General features: G+C 44.0%; 1 protein-coding gene across 1 annotated transcript in view; it reads left to right on the plus strand.

The window, feature by feature from the left end:
• Window positions 1–12,364: 12,364 nt before the first annotated feature.
• Window positions 12,365–12,644, plus strand: part of LOC104471866 (protein FAM188B-like) — a gene marked incomplete at its 3' end in the record, with an annotated part of 23,870 nt that continues 23,590 nt past the window's right edge. The window contains exon 1 of the mRNA XM_010087361.1: window positions 12,365–12,427. Within this exon, the coding sequence (XP_010085663.1) occupies window positions 12,365–12,427 (63 nt within the window). The remainder of the gene's footprint in view (window positions 12,428–12,644) is intronic.

Below are 12,644 nucleotides of genomic sequence, written 5' to 3' on the forward strand. Positions count from 1 at the left end.
TCCTTATCTGACTCAGAGAGAAGGGGGAATAAATGGGGTTAGCCATGTGTAAGCAGGTAAATATCCTTATCTGACTGTGCCTGACCACTGCAGTCAACCCTACCTTCTCATTAAATCCTAATCTTAACTATTTTGTGTGCAATCTCACTCCATTCTCCATATCTGAGTGTGGTCTAAGTGTCAGCAGCTGAAGAGCACCCTGTGAGCCACCTGTGAGTCTTGGTGCAAGCGACTGGAAGCACCAGGGCTGTGGGTGCTGGACCAGGGAACGTCAGCTCTGTGTGCACGTTGGGTGAGACTTGCTAACAAACTGCAGCCTGGACTAGCTGGTGAGTAGGAGAAGATCCACATCTGGTAAAACTTGGGGTCTCAGCTGACAACTTGTTAGAGTCCTTGGGCAAAGCCCAGGAATGGCTATTAGATGCAAGAGCCTGTGATAGTATTTGCCAACATAGCTTGTGAATTCAGGGAGGCAAGGCATGCAAATGTCTTTTCACTAGTGAACATACATCCAGATCTGATGGAGAAGGGTAAGAGCACTGGGCCATTTATGTTCATGCTGGTGTTCCCACGGGTGATGTTAGGAGCTCACACATGCTGTCTTAGGGTACTCCAAGATGCTCTGTGCTTATCACCTTCCATCAGCTGCCCTCTTCTGCTGCCATTCTTCTGTTGGTGGAATCCCAGAAGAGGAAATCCCTAATGAATACCTGAATGTGCCTTGGCAGGAAAAGCACCCTTACTGCTTCCTGTTGCTTAATCCCAGGAAGAATGCATAGATTTGTTAGACGGATCTGGTGCCCTCCCTATAGTGGAGTGATTTGAGTTCAGAATGGCACATTGGTCCCAGCAGCCCCTTAACTCCCTTCCAGAAATAGGTATCAGCAGCTTCATTTCTTGCAGTGCGTGAACTGCTAGAAGAGATCAGATATCTGTTCCTTTTGGACACAAAGAGCAGACTTATTCTTTCACTTTTGGGATGGTGACAGGTGGACTCAGCAAAGGAAGAATGGTCATGACCAAAGCACTTCTATGCAGGAAAGTAACGACAGCTCCTACGAAGTGTAGGAAGAGCACAGAGAGGTTTGCAAAGGGGTGAGAAAGATCCATTTAGTGAGAGTGCAGCAGACACCTAGATGAGTATCCCCTCATATGGACCAGAGGAATTCCTATCTTTATATGTATTGTTTCCATTGCCAAGAAAAATGGGCAATATTTTAACGTAATGCACTTTGCAACAGGCGCTTGCAAACACCGCACAAGAGCTTCATACCTTCAGCATCCTAAACAAGCTGTCGAAGTTCTCACAGTAGCAAGCCAATTGAGCTTGTTTCCATGGTAGTGTGGGCTCAGGAGTACTTCTGTGCCCACACAACTCCTCCAGCAAACAAAGAATGCATATCACAAAAAGGAAAAAAAAAAAATTGGCTGAAGTATAGGAATCTAAAATAAACTGTGGTGAAGAGAGGTTGGTTGGTATGAAAGGCATCCATCCATGGCCTCTGTCTTCTCACTCTTCTCCTGCTTTATAGGACAACAAAGCTCTGTAAGAATCTCAGCAGACATCAGGACATTTATCTGGTAAGAGAATGAAATAAAAAATGTGAGAATAAAAGAAAAATTGGCTATTGGCTACCATGTAAGAGGCGCACAAAGAATGAGCAACAAAGCCGACTGTTCTCAGATGCTGCACGAATGCTCCAAGTGCAGTCCTGCTGTTCAGTTGTATTGCTTCCATATTTCCAACAGGATAATGACAAACATTTGCTTATATCTATTTTTCCAAGCATTAAGGTAAGACTACTGTCTCTGACTCCTGCTGATTAACATCCTGCATTAGCAAACAGTCCCAGGGATTTTGGCTAAATTAGTTTTAAACTATTTAAAATGCAATATTCACCGGAGTATGACAACCTGATATTGGGAAACTAAGAGCAGCATTGTACCCAGAAGATACACACGTCACTACACACACACATATAGTTAACAGTAAAGTATGCTCCGGATATCCAGCAGTCTCTTAACAACAGGGCTGATGAAGAGCGAGGCATCCATCACATTCCTATATGAAATATTACAACAATATTAAAAATTACACAGCTGCCTACTCTCCAAGTCTCGATGCAATTATAAAACTCAGTGGTAGAAAAGTACATATTGTTTGCTTTCATTAGTGTAATTGTAAGGAATTTAAATCTTACCTGTGTTTCATACTTTTTCTATAACCGAAAGCCAAGGCTCCCATTAAACCAGCACTCTTTTTTTTTTTTTCAGAGAAGCAAGACAAAAAGATGGATGAAGTTCCAGATTGAAACAACGCCATAACTCATGTTCTGTGAGCTATACAAAGGATTATATTGCTGTCTTTCAAACTGCGTCTGGCATCTCTGTGATTACTTGTTCTATGTTTGTAGCTCTGAAATATTCAAAACTTCACAGACCTTTAGAGGAACAGCCAAGGCTACCATGCAGTACAGAAGAAAAAGCGCCCTGTCTTTTCTTCCCAATCCTCCTTAAATTGATGGGGAGTGAAGGATGCTGAAAAAAGAGCACCGTGCCTTTTCTTTTTACAAAATGAAACAGCCTTTCAATCCCACACCAAAAAAAGGTTCTTAAGAAAATTTTAGCCAAACCACATTGGAGGAGTCCAAACCATCTCCAGCAAGACACTTATTATTAAAATAAATCTTTTGATTTAATATACTTTTAAAAAAATATATATAGCAAGATAAACAGCATCAACTTGCAGACTAGGCAGATTCTGCCGGTTTCAGTCAGCAGAACAGCAGAAAGCTACCTTGATAGTGAAGTGTTCAGAGGGTGGGACTTCAGTGTGCTTTTTCTTAAGAGCGTATTCTTCATGTATCGTTTTTGACAGGCTAATTTTTGCAGCACCGATTTACAGCAGTAGTCCTGAGCAGAAAAGCAGCGTAATAGCTTTTAAGCATCAGAATTTAACATCCCATCCAAAATTTCTTGCTGTTATTGTTTTACTCTTCCAGTCATTTCTGTCTTTGATTTCTAACAGTTAAATGAAGACAGTTATGATAAACACAGGCAACAAGATGATACATCTTTCAGGTCTCCTCTTTAAACGGCAGCTGTTCAGTTGTCGGGAGGGAGATGACAGAACACCATCAGACCTGTCACTTAGCTTGCACCCACAAATATCAAATGGCCAGGGGGTGCAAACAGGGACTAACTGGTCAGCATAGCAGCTGGCCAAGAGGTGCAGCTCAGGGAGATAAGTCAGTGAAATGGTGATGTCCTACAGGAATGGAAGAGGTCTTGAGCTAGATGGGAGCCTGCGAGGAAAGATGTGGCTGCACCGAGGACCCAGTCCCCCTCCTGAGGCCAGGGCTGGGACCACAGCAGCCTCGCTAAGGCAGTGTGCTCAGGGCAAATTACTGAATCTGGAGACCTGGTGGGGGTCCAATGCAATGCTTGACATCTAATGACCACCCCAAAAGTAAAAGACATCCTAAAGACCCAGTGAAACCAGGATCTTTCACCAACGGGATGACTAATGCTAAATTACCAACTTTGCAAGAGTAACAGAGCTACATGTATGGGTGGGTGTGTTCCAATATATTTAAAGAATTATAAACGTTTGTAGTGAAACAGCATGAAGATGTTATAGGAAAAGAGAAGCACAGAAGAATCCCTGAGGTCAGGAATCCCATAATCTAAGTCCTGGAACGGGACACTACAGACCCCTATCAGTGATCATGAAATGCTCAGCACATGGTAGCAACAGGAGGAGTTGAATTACCTACACACAGAATGGGTCAGCGATTCATCAGGATGAGATACAGAAACAAAACTCCTAAAGAAACCTGTACAGGACTCCACATGAGAGATGCTATTTTGGATTCAGACTGAAGTGGTGCTTGGGAACAAGTTCAAGTGGAATCACTGGAAGAGCTGTTCTTCAGCGCTGATCACAACACAATTAGGCTGCTAGAGAAGAAAGCGAGTGGAAAAAGCACTAGATAAAAAATATGAAGAAATGGAACAACATAAAAACAAGGCTATTAGTCAAGAAAAAAGGGAAAAGAACAGACCCAAAAGCAGGAACAATCAAATCTACAAAATATCTAAAAACTATACAAAATACTGGGTAAGAAGTCCAGATAAAACATAGACTAAAAGGGCAAAAACAGAAAAAAAAAATCCTGCTTGGCTCAATGGGGAGTTAAGAAGGCTGCCAGAAGGAAAAGGTCAGAATTTAAAGAAATGTAAAGCTTGCTCACATGCAGAGAACAGAAAAGCAATACACCATGGCAGATCAAATGTAAACAAGAATTAAGAGGGTGGAAATTAATTGAACAGCCTGTTACAATGGATAATCAACTTAAAGAAGAAAGTCCTTTAAAAACATTGAAAGCAGGAAGCCAGCTAAGAAATCAACGGGACTGCTTGATGAAGAAAATGTAAAAGGGACGCTCAGGGGTAAGAAAAAACCCTCAGTGAATTCCTTGCACTGGTCTACTCTGATGAAGAGTTTGGGAAGGTCCTCACACGTCCAGCATTCTTTATAGTGAATCAACTTCAGTACACAAGAAATATTAGACCAAATTGGTAATGGTAATAAAACACCAGAACTTGGTAACGTTGTCTGAAATATGAAACTGCAAAACTGCTGGCAAAGGCGTGCTATCCACCCTTGCAAACAGCTGCTCTGCCAGGGGTCTGACGGGCTGCTAACACAATTCCCATCCATACGAAGGGCTCCAGAAGGTGTCTGAGAATTATGGGCTCGTGAGTGACCTCCTCGGCAGTCACTGAGCCCATAATAAAGAATAAATTTTGAGTACATGCACAACTACATTCTGTAAATGATTGGTACAGATTTGTGAAAGGAAATCAGCCTCACTAGGCTGCTGGACTTGTGTGAGTGTTATCAGTCAGTATTTGGGCAAAACGAGTCCTATGGACATGATATATTTGTATTTTGAAATAACTTCTTGTTAAGAAGTTCTTTTGCCTCAGGGTTGGAAAGAAGATATCACACCCAGGACATGATGAAACAGCACCCATGCTCAGAAACATGCTAATAACACCTCCAGGTGGGGATTAAAGTGTAGGACCATGCTTCCTAGAGCAGCCACCCTGGGGACACTGCAAAAGCCTTTCAAGATTCCTTTTGCAATACTGTGTCCTACTATGGATTTTAACACTTTTCCAGCTTATCAGCAGTAATTTCCTGCCTTCCTGTTCGCAACAGCTCTAGAATAGAAAACAGTCAACAGAAACTACTTTACATTTTTAAATGTAATGTACAATTGCGGAGATGAAATAAAATTATTTCTAATGAATATCTGCACTACTGAGTCAAGTTCAGGCTAAGTGCATAATTTTGCTCAAGCCCAAATTCTATGATTTGAAGTCGGTGTCATAGCCTTCGAGAGCTTAAGCACTGCTTTAAAAGAATCTGTCAATTATTTAATAGAAATCCTTTCCTAATACAATGCTGCTGATCTATGTCTCACATCCAAGGTTAATTTAACACTTAAAATGTAGCATTTCAAGTACTGGTGCGTGAAATGATTTATCTTTGCAAAAATGTAGAGAACAAGGAAAGACGATTATTCATGTGAATAAGAGAATATGAATCACAAAGGAGAGAAAACTGTATCTATATAATGCAGACATGCAAAGATCAATCCATTATACTAGCTGACACAAAGGAAGGAGACTTAAATTGTAGAGTAAGAATATAGCTACATACAATGCTTTTATTTTGTTTTTTAAAGCAGAAAGGAATCTGGTTCACCCCAGATTCTGGTCAAGTCAGTCAAGGTGCTACCATGCCATCCAGAAAACCTTTTTAAACCCACTCAGATACATCTTTACAGTCAATACACACTCTTCCTTCCCAGTGATCGACGACACACACAAACACTTCGTAGTTCCACAGAAGAACCCCCACCCCATGACATTTAGAGAAAGGTTAGTCCCAAGGCAAAGCCAAGGAGGGTATCAGGGACAGGACCTGCTAAATCAGATACCTGACTTTTTCCTTATCAGTGAGCCTAGACTGTGATTAAAAAGACAGGCAGTAGAAAAAGAAACAACAGTGGACCTAAAAAATGCTTTGGCAACTAGCAGCTCAACCAGCTTTCTTGTTTGGCACCCCAAACACCAGTCAAGTTCTTTCCCGTACAAGTCAATCACTCTTCAAAACCGTTCTTTACAAAAATGCCTTTTGTTCACAAACAGTTTATGCATTTCACATTTAGAAAATCTTTATACATTTCATTTTCTCCTTTAGCATACAATGAAATGTTCTGGCTTTTTACAAAAACCCACAGGAACATTAACTAGACAAATAAAGGTAATTTTAAACAGCATATAAAACATCAAGCTTAAGTGCAATTATCTTCTCCACAGCACAGAGCAGAGAACAAACTCCAGCACATAGATAATTGTGCGTAATTATACAAGCAATACATAACCTGTTCTAATTGCTTTGATCTGAGACTCTGTTGCATTCCAAATTCTGTACCAAAAAGATGTCAGCTAACTCCAAGTGCCCTTTAAAGACAGATCCATTCTTCTCACTGTACATTACTCCCTCTGGAAAATAATGGTATTTACAAACACCACAACGTTCAAAGAATATTTTAAGAAGTTTTTCCAGACCTCACATTTGCTGGATTGCAGAAACTGTCATTCCCATTACTGACAGTATTTCCCTTAGCCCCTAACCAGAAGAGTGTTTCCAGACCGCATCCATTCAGTAGCCAGTGGTGCTGAACTAGCCAAATTAAACTCCACGCCGTGCTACCCCAGCTGCTATGTGAACAGTCGGTGAGCTCCACGTGTCTGCCATGACTGTCACCAACTGGGATCCTGAAGCTGGGATAGTGATACTCGTGAGTTTTATGACTAATTAAAATGAGAAGCCTATCAGGCAGCCTCAGTTACTGTTGATTAACAGACCTACACAGCCAAGAGTGGCATTTCCCCAGGGTGTGACCACTCATCAGCCCTTTGCTCAGACAGAGTTTAAGGATATGTGGGAAATTTGAAGTTAACAGCCTCAGGGAACCCCTCTGCAGCAGCTCTGGAGATGCTGGGAAACTGCAGCAGGTGGGATGCAGCTGGTGACTTAAGAAAAAAGTAGATAAGTGCCCAGGGGGAAAGGTCAGAGCTCAGTTAAACCATTGGAAGCTGGTGCCCCGTCTATGCGTTACACAGCATCGTGCTGCCAGATTGAACTTGCTGCATTATGGGGGTGTCTGGCCACTGACCTGGCAGCTGATGAGGATAATCAAGTTTATGGGACTATACTTGGCAGACACTGTCACTCAGTGCAACTAAAAATCATTGTGAAGACCCTGGGGAAAGGGAATCTCAAGGAGTGGGAATCTCAGCTCCACCAAGCTATGCAGTTAGTTAGCACAAAGCCTGTAGCTCTGCAGAAAATCAAACAGCCCAGACTCAACCAGGGGATACGCCACCAGCCAGCCCTGGGCGTGCTTGGACCAAGAGCTGAGGCTGCAGCTCTCCATCTGCAGCAGCAGAAATCCCTAAGGAGGGAGTCCCTATAACTTGAGGACAAAGGTTTACCTACTGGGTGGCACCTGATGACAATGAAACTAATACCTTTACATATACATTTGGGGTTGTTCATCCTAGAGAAGAGAAGGCTCCGGGGAGACCTTATAGCAGTCTTCCAGTGCTGAAAGGGGGCTACAGGAGAGAGGTGGAGGGACTCTTCATCAGGGGGTGGAGTGATAGGACAAGAGGCAACGGTTTTAAGCTGAAAGAGGGGAGATTTAGATTAGATATTAGGAGAACATTTTTTCCTGTGAGGGTGGTGAGGCAGTGGCCCAGGCTGCCCAGAGAAGCTGTGGATGCCCCATCCCTGGAGGGGTTCAAGGCCAGGCTGGATGAGGCTTTGAGCAACCTGGGCTAGTGGGAGGTGTCCCTGCCCATGGCAGGGGGTTGGAACTGGATGATCTTTAAGATCCCTTCCAACCCAAACCATTCTGTGATTTTATGATATAGCAGAACAGAATGGAGTACCAACAAAGTTATGTTATATGGAAAGGAAACTGCTGGTGGTGAAATACCTACACTCTAACGAACTGGCATCGTTCGCCACCCACTTTGGTTTCTTATGTAGTGCCAGAGCTGCTAAACTTAACAACCTAGGGATATATCCCATAATGGTGCTGCTCTTTGCCTGTATATTCCTTACTTTGCTGTACATCGGTACTATAGCCACTGGGTTGCACAATTTATGGCAGATGACTCAAACCATTAGGATTATAATCTCCACAATCTAGTCGTCAGCACGTAGTTCACAGGGGGAGGGATGGAGCTGGCAGCGTTGTAGGCTGCAAGAAGCAGTGGATCACAACAGTGACTTGGGGGGGGGCGGGGAGGACATCACAAACCACCACGTCAGGCAAAATTAGTTCCAGGCTGCCTGAAGACAAATGAAACAACAGTGGAAAAACCCATTGTATGCCAAAATTTAATCAAATCAGAGAAGTACTTGAGCTTAAATATATTTAACAAAACATCTGGAACTGGCCAGGGAACTCTCAAGGGGAAAGAACGTACCATGCCAGGTCAGGGATGCTCCGGAGAGAGCTCCAGCCTGTGGCTGACACCATGCTGGAGCAGGAACCTCTGTGCTTACTGCCTCACTCCCACAGTGCCCAGATATTCATCAGAGGGATTTTGATGGATTCCATGTACAATTTGGTAAAATAAGGGAATATAAGACTGGGAAAGGGGAAGATAGAAGTGCTTCTCTAATTGTTTTCTTTCCCCCCCTCCCATCAATGCTGAAATCATGGTCAAAGAGTGGGGGACAATTAGCTAGCTCAGGTAAACACCCAAACTGTAGACTGATGTGGTAACCCTTGACACTCAGCTCACCTTCCTCTGCAGAGCAGATCTGCTCTTGCTGCTCTCTGAGATTGGGAAAATGGATAACATCATCAGGGGCTTTTAATTAAATATTCTCCCAACTGCTCATGCTGAGCAGAAGATATGCATTCCCAGCAGGTGTCCTCCAACTCCTATTGCTGCTGATCAGTGTCCCTTGCCCCTAAACATTGTACAGAAGTGATTCTGCTGAGACAACTTGAATATACAGGTTCTGGTGCTTCTGCTTTGGTGCTTCTGAGCATGTGGGTAACAAGGTTACGAGCAGAAAGATTACATAAAGCAAGAAAGGTTTTGCATAGTAAAAAATCCCCTCTCCATGGGATTTCAGATTCAATTTTCTTAATTTTCTACAGAAATAGCACATCCCCTTTACATCTTATTCATCTGAGGAACCCCCTGACCCCAGGGGTGCTTGCCTTGGGCTGCAGGGAGGTGGAGCATGTCACTGGCACCTAATTTTGTGGTGGGGCTATGTTGGGAGATCTGCCACATGCCAATGCGGGAAACGCTTTAGACCTAGTTGAGCCTGCTGAGTATTACTTAATACATGGGGAGAGACACTGTACTCAATAACTACACAGCATTGACAATGAGACACTCCACGTAGATTAGACAGTGATAAAGGTGAAACTCATAAAATCAGTATTATAAGAAAGTTGCTACAGAAACTCTGCTTCAGAAGCCCGCTATTCTTGGGCATAGCTTAATAGTAAACCTTTACCAGCTTAGAAATGCAGTTTCCTGATTTCTTTCTGTTTGTAACCCATCTGAGATGGCTCTCTGTGTCTTTGCGAGTCCTTGCATCCCAGCGCATGTGAATACTCACTGTCAGGAGCACCCTAAAAGCTACATCAGGGAAAATCAATCCCTCCATCACCACCTCATGTCATCTCTTTGTCAGGTTATAATCAACCTACTTTTACCCATAAGCATTAAGTGAAACCTCGAGAACACTGTCACTACAATGGACAGTCACAGCAACAGCCAGGGGGTACAGAGGGCACCAAAGTCACCCTCTCTGTACCGAAGTCAGTAGCTGCACAGACAAGAGCTTTTCTGTTTTTCAAGATTTTTTTCTGCAATACTGATCCATGGGCGGCAGAGGGGATTCCTGGCACTCACATCACAGCTTGGGAAAATTAACTCCTCAGGGTCACTGCTTCTCTTGTATGGAAACTGAGGTATCAAAAGGTGGCTAGAGGTAAACAATGCATTACTTTTTGTAAATCCATAACAGCATCCATCTTTTCTAAGAGAAATGGATGGTAAAAGACTGTTAACACATACAGAAGTAAAAGCTCTTAAGACCTGAGCTTTGCCACTGGACTTTTTTACACTATCTTTGTATTTCACTATCTGCACCTAGATTTCCCACCCCCCACGCTACCCAGACTCTTCATATAACTTTCTCCACAGGCTTCCTGTGTCTTCCCCCTGTGCTAACACCTTCAAGACTTCTTTCTGGAACCTGTTACCCTGATCTGATCAATACTGGTTTCATAGAATCACAGACTGGTTTGGGTTGGAAGGGACCTTCAAGGTCATCCAGTGCCACCCCCTGAGGGACACCTCCCACCAGCCCAGGTTGCTCAAAGCCTCATCCAGCCTGGCCTTGAACCCCTCCAGGGATGGGGCATCCACAGCTTCTCTGGGCAACCTGGGCCACTGCCTCACCACCCTCACAGGAAAAAATGTTCTCCTAATATCTAATCTAAATCTACCCTCTTTCAGCTTAAAACCGTTGCCTCTTGTCCTGTCACTCCACCCCCTGATCCAGAGCCCCCCCATCTCTCCTGTAGCCCCCTTTCAGCACTGGCAGACTGCTCTAAGGTCTCCCTGGAGCCTTCTCTTCTCCAGGCTGAACAACCCCAACTCCCTCAGCCTGTTCTCATACAGGAGGTGCTCCAGCCCTCTGATCACCTTTGTGGTGTTTCCTACCTCTGTTTTACTTTTCTTCCCCAGGAATATGGGAGTTCTTCCTGCTCTACAAAAACCAGGTCCATGTGGAATCAGCTTGTGAGCAGAAATTCTGCTATTTTTGCACAGAACATTTATTTCCAAGTAGCTGAAAATACCATGTGCAATGCCTTTAAACAGCACTACGCACCTCGCACCCAGGGCTGTGCTGCAGTCACTGAGCAGTGAGTGCATTACACCGTCCCCGTTCCTTCAGACATTTCAGTGGCCAGTGCATTGGGTTTCCATGCCAAGGTGCTGGTCCCAGGATGGTGGGGAGTGGCTGCAGGGGTGGCTTCTGTGAGAGAAGCCTAGGGGCTGGCCCCATGCTGCACAGTGCTGGTTCCAGATGGCTCCATGATGGGCTGGCTGCCGGACACGGCCGAGCCCATCAGCAAAGCTTTGAAAACACATTTAAGAAAGGGAAAAGTGTTGTGCAGTCCAATGCGAGGGGTAAGGAAAAAAAGTGTGAGAAACAACCCTCTAGACACCAAGGTCAGTGATGAAGGAGGGGTAGGAGGTGCCCCAGATGCCACAGCAGATGTTCCCCTGCAGTCAGTGGAGGAGACGACAGTGAAGCAAGAATTGCCTGCAGCCCATGGAGAGGACCGTACCCATGGAGAACCACGTGCCGGAGCAGAGGAAAGGTGTGAAGAGGAAGGAGCAGCAGACAGAAGCTGTTATGGACAGACTGGAACCCCCATTCCCCATCCCCACTGTGTCACTTGGTGGAGAGGACTTACAAGAGTCAGGAATGAAGGAGTTAAGTTGAGCCTGGAAAGAAGGAGGGGTGGGGGAAACATTTTTTTGTTTGTTTGTTTTTTGTTTTTTTTTCCACTGTGTTCTATTTTTTAAGTTGAAAAATAAATTGAAACTAAATTACATTAAATTTCCCCAAGGTGAAGCTGTGTTGCCCATGATGGTAGTTGGGGTGTGATCTCCATGTCTTTAATCAGGATAGTACCTTTACTGCTTAATTGTTATCAAAATCATGTTCCACTTTCATTTCGGAATATAATTCCTGGAACGAAGGGGGAGACAGGGACATGAACACCATAGCAAGCATTCTTTCACATGCCGTGTCATGTTCTAGGACAACATAAAACACCAGCGAGCTAATGAGTGCAATTTCACTGGAAAAATATACATGGTTAAAAGTTCCAGTAGCACAGGAGATCATCCCCTCTCTCACACTTGAACATTCCTTTCTCAAATTTTACTATTTAAAGTAATTACCGAGATGCTTGCTGAAGTGTTATACCACGAGCTCGTTCAGTTTTAAGTCTGTCATCAGCTTCCTTTCCAAGGGGAGGAGTTCTCCCTGCTTCCGACGACATGGTCTCCACAGCAACATACCTCCAGCAACTGGACCGCACAGAACCCCGCCGCTGCCGTCCCGCAGTGGTTAAAAGCCGCACCGAAGAGCTGCGATGTCGGCGGACTTGAATGATTTGTTAGATGAAGGATACGCCCCCCTAAGCACACTTTGAGCTAAAAAATGGACAACTCCTTTGTGGAAGAAGTGGCTGCATCACTGGTGAGAGAATTTCTCAGTAGAAAGGTAATTTTGTCGCGATTTTCTCCAGCTAGTACAAATGAGAATGACACATGGAAAATATTAAGTGCTAAAAGATGAAGGAATACTGGGAGGGGGGGAAATTCTTCCAGCTTTAAAGCAACTAAACCTGAACCATAACAAGCCTGGTGGGTAAATAGCTGCACTACATTTCCCACAGTGCCTCTTCACTGCTGAATATGGCAGGCCGCCTCCTCCCTGC

This window comes from Pterocles gutturalis, unplaced genomic scaffold (assembly GCF_000699245.1).
Source record: "Pterocles gutturalis isolate BGI_N339 unplaced genomic scaffold, ASM69924v1 scaffold5531, whole genome shotgun sequence".
Taxonomy (NCBI): domain Eukaryota; kingdom Metazoa; phylum Chordata; class Aves; order Pterocliformes; family Pteroclidae; genus Pterocles; species Pterocles gutturalis.